At 41.7% G+C, this 9,160-nt stretch overlaps 1 protein-coding gene across 1 annotated transcript in view; it reads right to left on the bottom strand.

Annotated features, from left to right (window-relative positions):
• The window catches only part of DNAJC1 (DnaJ (Hsp40) homolog, subfamily C, member 1), a 233,883-nt gene extending 225,015 nt beyond the window's left edge, over positions 1 to 8,868 (bottom strand). The window contains exon 1 of the mRNA XM_011991332.1: positions 8,313 to 8,868. Within this exon, the coding sequence (XP_011846722.1) occupies positions 8,313 to 8,540 (228 nt within the window). The 5' untranslated portion in view covers positions 8,541 to 8,868. The remainder of the gene's footprint in view (positions 1 to 8,312) is intronic.
• Between the last annotated feature and the right edge of the window lie 292 nt (positions 8,869 to 9,160).

Here is a 9,160-nt window from a genome sequence, read left to right as displayed (position 1 = left end):
TATAAAGACACATGCACACGTATGTTTATTGTGGCACTATTCACAATAGCAAAGATTTGGAACCAACCCAAATGTCCATCAATGACAGACTGGATTAAGAAACCGTGGCACATATACACCATGGAATACTATGCAGCCATAAAAAAGGATGAATTCGTGTCCTTTGTAGGGACATGGATGCAGCTGGAAACCACCATTCTTAGCAAACTATCGCAAGAACAGAAAACCAAACATCGCATGTTCTCACTCATAGGTGGGAACTGAAAAATGAGAACACTTGGACACAGGAAGCAGAACATCATCCACCGGGGCCTGTCATGGGGTGAGAGGAGGGGGGAGGGATGGCATTGGGAGATATACCTAATGTAAATGATGAGTTAATGGGGGCAGCACAACAACATGGCACATGTATACATATGTAACAAACCTGCACATTGTGCACATGTACCCTAGAACTTGAAGTACAATAAAAAAAAATGAATAAATAAATAAAAATAATAAAATTCTTGTTCATTCTATAACCAGGATTTGTATGTAGTCCAGAATGTGTTTAACCAAGGATATTACTACCTTTCAGAATTCTAGTATTTGCTCTTAGTGGCATCTTAATGTTGCTTTTCTCCATTTTAATGCTGCTGCATATACTATGGCATGTCCTTTAATTCTTGATCTTAGACTCTTAGCTTTAATAGTAGACAACTCAAATACTATTAGTTAACCGTGTAGCTGCACAGAGCTTAATGCCTACTGCCTCAGCAGCAATAAAACAGGCATCCATCTGATAATGAAGTACATTGTTTTATACACACATTCTAACAAAAACGTAGAATGTGGCATGCCCTTGCTTTTGCAATATGCCTGGTTACATATGAGATTTCAGTTGCTGGATGACGTAATCAGAAATACTCATCAAATATGGTGAATGAATCCTAACCTTGCATAATTTAGTATTACTTAAGATGGGGAATAAAACATAAATTCTAGATTAAATTTCTAATTAGGTCCTAATGACACTCTTAGACAAAAAATTTCAATAAATATAAGTAATACTCAAATATCAACTATTCAGTTCTTAAAATGAAATACTATGCTGTTACTTAAAACATATAATCATATTTTTACATTCATTAGTATAGGGCCCATCTTTTACAATTAAGTGTTTTGATGAAAATAAAGTTTTTTGAAAATATGACTGTAACTTCATTATAAAATGATCTAGGGTCCTGCTTCATCCAATCAGAAATCTCTCTTTCCACTGCAATTCCTTTATCTTTGTATAACTCTGTAAGAAAGGCTTTGGAATTGTTTTTAACTAGGTGGAATTAACTGGTATCATTACTGTCTAAATAGACCCAACAATGCCCACATTAGAAAACAGTTCTGAAAGTCACATAGTACCATCCGTGGAATAAGAAGTTCATTGAGAGAGAGCATAACAAAGCTGAGAAAAGGTTTAGTATAGATACTAGGCATTTTATCAAACAACTTTCATTGGCACTACTTACAATTGCCATATAAATTCTCCTCCCAGCAATCAAGTCAAATAACCTTAACCTCTGTTTTATTATCAACATCGAATAAAATATGATTTTGAAATTTACCACATTAAATCAATCACTAGGTTAAATGGTGATCGATATAATATTTTAGATTATATTTCTAGGAATAATTGTAATAGCAGAAGCCGATTCCACTTTCCCAGTTCCACTTAGGCTATTATCTATGAATAACAAAAGATAAAATATTCTAAGACTGTTCTCATAATTAGAGTAAAGAAAAAACTGAGAATAGCATAAAAGGAAAAAGGAAACTTAAAACTAAAAGTCTCTGTTTCATCAGTTCTAGATTATAGGTGAAAAAATTTTCACAATAGACTTGCTTTATCCCATAAAATTGGCTCAGGCATCTTCCACTAAACTACACTACCATATCACAAAAAGAGTGTGTACATAAGATAACTAATTGTATGAAAATTCGATCTGATGCAAAGATGTATACAATTAAACAAGTACTTACTCAGCTCTAACTCTCTGCATGCCTACATAAAAAATATAAATGACTGAAAGATTATCTACCATTCTAGATTTTGTATATCTCTTTCTCCAAATTAAAAAAAAAAGGATTCTACAATAAAAATGGGGAAGCTATTATTACACAACACACATGTACAAAGGAATCGACTCAACAGAGAAAGACTGAACTACACTCAACACCACAAGCTCAGTGGATTCCACCACAAGAATCACCGGAGAAAATTGATAATCACAGTACAAATTCACTGTCATTCATGAATGAAATCATCAACTTCATTTCTAAAAAGGACCGTGATGGGCTTTGGGGAGGCCCCACTAACTGGTTTTTCCCATCCAAAAAACTAAGTGGACACAGGAGTCAGGCAGACAAGAGATGAACTATCACCTTTATAACTGATACAGCTATTGAAGAACACAGGTTAGATGTGACGGCCAAATGGGCTTGTTAGCAATTTGTGCCCTCTCCTCTACAGTCTAGACTTTGAGACAGTATGCTCAAGGGTAAGTCTGGTTAGGATAATTGCCTTACTGGTCTGGGCAGAGAGGTGCAAAGAGACTGATTCCCACTGCTCATAGCTTTCCGACTGATTAGCTCTTCCTAATCAAGCAAAACAGAGTAAAGGCAATCACCCTCCAGCAAGGTAACTCACACCACCATGGAAAGATGTGAGAGATGGGTCTAGTGCTCAGCAGTGTTTTTTTAGGGAAGTTCCTCCCCACCATGGGGCACGGATGAATGGGCAACAATTGTCCCTCCTCTAAACAGGATGGCTAATCTGTACATTTGAAAATACAGACTGAATAAGCTTAAAAGGTTTATTAATTCCTATTTAAAAACTAAAATCCAAATATTTTATAAGCACATTACTGTTCTTCTGCTTTTCTTCTGTTAACCAAGTTTCAGCATTCATTTGAATATAAGGATTTAGTTACAAAACACGAGAGAAAGAGAATGAAGCACATTTTCTAGCTATATAAACAGAAGTCTGTAATGACTGACTGACACCATGAAGACAACTCTGACTTCAACATAAAGCAAATACTACAAAATTTAAGATAATTTAGCTTGTCATTATTTCAATTCACAGATTTTTTGAATGAATATGAAGTGTTTACTGTTGGCTAGAATTACTGTACAAAGGATAAGGAAAGTCATGGTCCCAAAAGACAATTAAAAGAAACACAGAGGCTGGGCGCAGTGGTTCACGCCTGTAATCCCAACACTTTGGGAGTCCGAGGAGGGTGGATCACCTGAGGTCAAGAGTTCAAGATTGGCCTGACCAACATGGCAAAACCCCATCTCTACTAAAAATACAAAATTAGTCAGGCATGGTGGCAGGTGCCTGTAATCCCAGCTACTTGGGAGGCTGGGGCTGGAGAATTGCTTGAACCCAGGAGGCAGAGGTTGCAGCGAGCCGGGATCATGCCACTGCACTCCAGCCAGGGCAACAGAGTGAGACTCCATTTCAAAAAAGAAAAAGAAAAAAGAAAAAAAGAAAAAGAAATACAGAATTGCCACTGACCCCACAATAAGTACAGATGTCTGAGAAGCAGGTGCTGTTACACAAAATATAAATACTGTGCAGAAACCTATAATTTAAGTTGGTAACAAAAGATCTTTCAAGCACATTTTTTTCCTATACTCCTCTCTCATCTTCCCCGCATATCCTCTGAAAAGACGCAATACCTAAATTGGAATGTGCTATTATTAAAGTCATTCTAAAAACAGTATGAATGACTAATAAGTCAACTGTATATACCCCTCAACGAAGACTTCTGCAACCCCTTTCTAGACTTCTAGAAAGGACTTGAAATCTAAGAATACATGGAAGGAGATTCTTCTGCTGCCTGAAGGCTGTGAAAGATTACATAGAAGTAAAATCTGTTGAGTAAAAACTGTCAAGCAACTACTTGTTTGGGGAATTACAGTTTACATTTAGTTACAATGTTTATAATGTTTGATTCAATAAATATTTAGGAGTCTACTTTGTGCCTTACTATGAAGAAAATAAAAAGCTACCATCTATTCTAAAAATGAGGCAACTAACTTGTCCAAGGTCATAAGGTGGTCTGGTCCAAGTTCTAAGTTATCTGCTATTCAAATTATAGAGCTTAGAGAGTGACTGAGTTACCTTAGACCTGGTGGATAAGGGGATAAAGAAGATGCCACAGTCAGTCACTACCACCTCTAGTTTCTAGTTTAGGATATGGATATCTCAAAATAATGTTCTATATTAATTGTCTCCAATTCTTCCCTTTCACTCTCTCCTGAACCCAATCTATCCAGACTATTGATCTCACCACTGCACTGAAACAGTTCTTACTGAGGTAGCCTGTGACCTCCATACGGTTAATTCCAACAGTGAAATCTCAGAGCTCATCTTATTTGAATCATCATTATCATTTAACCCAGCTGATCCCTTTCTCTTTGAAACACTTTTTTCACTTGACTTGAGAGAACCTTGTCTTGGTTCGCCTCCTACCTTACTGGTCATTCCTGCCCTATATTCTTTGTTGATTCCCCTCCATCTCCCTGACTCCTTTTTTTTTTTTTTTTTGAGATGGAGTCTCACTCTGTCACCCAAACTGGAGTGCAGTGGCACGATCTTGGCTTACTGCAAACTCCGACTCCCGGGTTCAACCAATTCTCTTGCTTCGGCTCCCGAGTAGCTGGGATTATAGGCGCCTGCCACCACGCCCAGCTAATTTTTATCTTTTTAGTAGAAACAGGGTTTCACCACATTGACCAGGCTGGTGTTGAACTCCTGACCTCGTGATCCACCCGCCTCAGCCTCCCAAAGTGCTGGGATTACAGGCATGAGCCACCGCACCCAGCTCCTTGACTCTTAAAGTCTGGAATCCCCAAGGCTTAGCTCCCAGATCTCTTCTCTTCTCTTTTACATTCATTCCCTTGGTGAACTCATCCAGTTTTGTTGCTTCAAGTTACTAAGTGCCTCAGGTTTCTAAATTCCTATCTTCGGCCCAAACCTTTCTTCTTGTAACTCTACACCTGAATAACCAATTGCCTACATACCAGCTCAACTTCAATGTTTAATAGACACCCCAAATTTAGCACATCCAAAAACTAAATTCCTGATGTTCTCCAAACCAGGCTCCTAGTCCAGGTTTCTCCGTCTCAATAAATGGCAACTGCACCCTTCCAGTTACTGAAGCCAAAATCTTTAGAATTATCTTCAATTTCTCTTTTTCTCTCACCTACCATATTCAAGCCATCAGTAAATTTCTGTTCACTCCATGTTGAAATTAAATCCAGAATCTGACCACTTTGCACCACCTCCACTGCTACCACCCAGGTCCAATCTATACCACAATTATCCCTCTAAGTAACTAATACCTCACAGACTATACTCAGCACACTAAAGAGATCATTTTGAAATTCAAGTCAAATCATGTATCTTTTCTGTTCAAACACGGCCTCCCCCAACTTACTTATAAGTAAAAGCCGAAGTCCTTACAATGGCCTACAAAGCCCTACATGGTCTTCCCTTACCACCTATGACTCAGATCTCCTATTACTGTTCTTGATCACTCTGCTCTGGCCATACTGCCTGCCTTGCTATTCCTCAAATACTAAGCAAGCTCCCGCCTCCTGGCTTTTGTGCTTATTAGAATGCCCTTCCACTATGCTATGGTCTGAATGCTTTTGTCCCTCAAAATTCATATGTTGAAATCTAATCCCCAATGTGACAGTAATACAAGGTGGGGCCTCTGTAAGGTGATTATATCATGAAGGTGGAGTCCTAATGGATGAGATTAGTTTCCTTATAAAAGAAGCCCCAGAGAGCTGCCTGTCCCTACCACCATGTGAGGACACAGCAACAAGGTGCTATCTATGAACCAGAAGGCCCTCACCAGACACAGAATCTGCCAGTGCCTTAATCTTGGATTTTCCAGCCTTAATCTTGGATTTTCTAGCCTCCAGAATTGTGAGAAATCAAGTTCTGCTGTTGAAAAGCTGTCCAGTTTATGGCATTTTGCTATGACAGCCCAAATGGCCTACAACACAATTACCCACATGGCTTACTCCCTAACTTCTCTCAGAGGCCTTCTCTGACCATATAACATTTATATTTATTTACTTGGTTGTTTACTGTCTGTTTCTCCCTACTGAACTATAAGGTTAGGGGTTTTGTTTTATATAAAGGCCAACTCCCAATGCTTAAAATCCAATAGGCACCAAATACATCTCTGTTGCTTGAACAAGAAGAAGAGATTACTGCATAGAGCCAGGTCACCACTTTCAGTAGCCTACCTACTTTGTTCTGGTCCCTCATGTTTGGCTAGTCACCAAATGGTTCTGGCTTGAAAATTACACATGAAAGACCTTGGACAGGTTGCGTTTGTTTCCACCAAATTTCTGGTCCCTGAAAGTCATCTAACAAAGTTAAGATTCAACGTAAAGAAAAAAACTTGTTCCATTCAGTTTCTCTGCTTGGACAGAAAAAAATTCCTCCTGCATTCTTTCCAATTTCAATACAGCTATATAGAGAAACACAGGTTAAAAACAATAAAATAATCTTCTTTTCAGATTCTACCTTGACAAAGAATCTTCTTGATTATCCATGCTTCTTTATTTTCTCATCTTTGCCCAGAAAGTCAAGTGCTCTGGATGTTCACACTGCCTAACTAACTATGCAAATCAAGTTACATGAAATTATAAACGAAAATTCTATGAGAGTTCACATGCAAAGCTAGATTACATAATCTACATTTTAAACTGCTATTAAATTTCTGCTCTCTTAAAGGCACTTAATTTTTCATGAATAACTGGATCTTCAAGATTTTTGGATAGGTTATGTTTAAGATTCTCTTTACCTAAAGAATGTAATCAATGATGATAAATTCTAATTATTCCCAGTATTAAAGAAATTCTTAAAAGTCATCAAAATTAGTATTTCACTAATTATTTTTACACATACTCCATCATCATTTGCTTTGAAAATGAGATATATAGTGTCTCTATGAGGAGGGACAGGCACCAGGTAACAGATCACAAATACAGTTATTACAAAGTTGCTTGCACATATGAATCTGAAGTGTGACATGCCTATACTTTATAACTCTTACATAAATAAAAAACTGTTAGACTCATGGTACCCTGGCAGCCTAGTAAGTTTATATTCAGTGATGGAATGAAAATGCAATGTTTGAAAATTAAAATTCAGTAAAAGTTGAATAGTTCACCCACATTTATGATAACCTATGGGGGACGGGGATGTGCATTTCATATCTAGTCATGTGAAGTGTGCCTTGAATGACAACTATTGTAAACATTAATTTTTTACTCCCATAACTATTCAAAGCATTGTACGAAGGGCTCAATCAGATAAGTGTGAAATATACATTTTTCACCCTGTAAGCCTGAAATCAGCGAAATGTTATCTTCTCCTTTGCGCGAGGCTTCAGGTAGAGACTGGATATCTACCCTCACTCAACCACCCTCAATGGTAGAACTAAAAAGCAACAGAAGGGTTTTACAAGTTAATGTCTCAAGCTAAAAAAGAAAACAAAATGAAACAAAAGGAAAAGGGGAAAAAAAAAAACCCATTCCTACATTACTGGTTGGGGGCTTCTGTTCCAATCGCACTCCAAGTCCTCTGCTGCCCCAAAAACTTAACACCTCCAACCTGGTAGAGGCTTCAAATTCCTCCAGATTTCTAAACTGCGAAAGAAACATCTATCTAACAGGCTAAAAACGATGTCCAAGTACGAGGTAAGAAAAACTTCTGCAACACAGACACTGGCCACAGTGCATTCCTACTTTCCCAGAAGGGAAGAGGAGGGGAGGCAGCTGAAATAAGAGTAAGAATGAGGGTAAGTCTCGGTGGAAGATGACAGTTTAGAGAAGCGGCTGCTCTTTCTCACATTCAGGGGGACAGGAAGGTAAACGGTAGGTGTTAAATTAAAAAAAAAAAAAAAGTCTACCCACACCACTCTTCCTTCTTCCTCCAGCACAGCTGGAGGGGGAAGGCTCTTCCCCAGAACGCCGGACCAGAGAGACGGCATTGCTACCCCAGGCAAGTGGCGTCGTCCAGCCTGTCACTGGGGCTGGGACTAGAAAAGTTGAAGCAGGAGTAAGGATCTGGGGAAGACGGACACGTCCTTCCGAGGCTGAGGACCCCGGTGGCCCGGGCTGAGGGCAGCCAGAGCCCGGGGTGACCGAGCCCTGCCCTCCGTGTCCGACTCTCTGAGGAACCGGGGTCGCCTGCCGCCTGCCCCGGCCCCTCTCCGCCCGGCCCCGCGCGCCTCCTTGCTTACCTGCTGCACTCCGAGGAACTGGTAGAAGTTGAGCTGCACCTCCTCCACCAAGTCAAACAACTCCAGGTCTCCGCTCTCCCAGCCGCGCGCCGGCGCCACGGCGGCCAGCAGCAGCAGCAGCACCAGCGGCCACAGCAGCGGCGTCCGCGGCTGCGGCGGCGGGAAAGGCATTAGCCCCAGCTGGCGGCGCCCAGGAAGCTGTGCCGGCCAGGAGCACAGAGCCGTCATCGCACTGGGCTCGGAAAGGTCACCCGCCGCGCACCTCCGTTGGCCGAGAGCTGGGACGTGGCGGGCGGCACTGGCTGTGGGAAACAGTGCCCGTCAGTGAAAAGCGCGGGCAGGCGCACCGGAACGGCCCGCCAGGCGGCTGGTCCCAGACTGAGCGCGGTGGTGGCGGGAGCCCGCGGCCGGACCAGCGGCTGGGCGGGCGGGCGGGGCCGCAGTCGGCGCTACGTTCCGCGGACCCTGGCCCCCAGGCCTACACACAGCTGGAGAGCCAGCGCCCGGCGCCTGGGCTGCACAGGGGGAGAGGCTTCCCTTTGCCTCAGCCTATCCCAGGCCTCGCTTCCGGTGACATCACGTCTCCTAGCAACCGCGGGGAAGGCGGCGTGGCCGGAAGCCTGGACGCCTGGCGCCCGGATCTGGGCCTAGGTGAAATGCCTTTCAATCGGTTGGGCGCGTCGAGGGGCTGAATCTGCGCCAAAAAGGGCTGAGAGACAGGGAAGGTTATAGCCATCACGCGTCTACCTGGAACGCCCCTCGTGGACTTCCCCCGAAATAGCTACTGTCTTCCCCTCCCCCAGCTATCGAACACTAAAAGCATATTTGAAGCCTGATTAATTGATTAT

Source organism: Mandrillus leucophaeus, unplaced genomic scaffold (genome assembly GCF_000951045.1).
Source record: "Mandrillus leucophaeus isolate KB7577 unplaced genomic scaffold, Mleu.le_1.0 Scaffold394, whole genome shotgun sequence".
Lineage (NCBI taxonomy): Eukaryota > Metazoa > Chordata > Mammalia > Primates > Cercopithecidae > Mandrillus > Mandrillus leucophaeus.
Note: the sequence above shows the minus strand (reverse complement) of the source record. Positions and strands in the feature narration are given on the sequence as shown.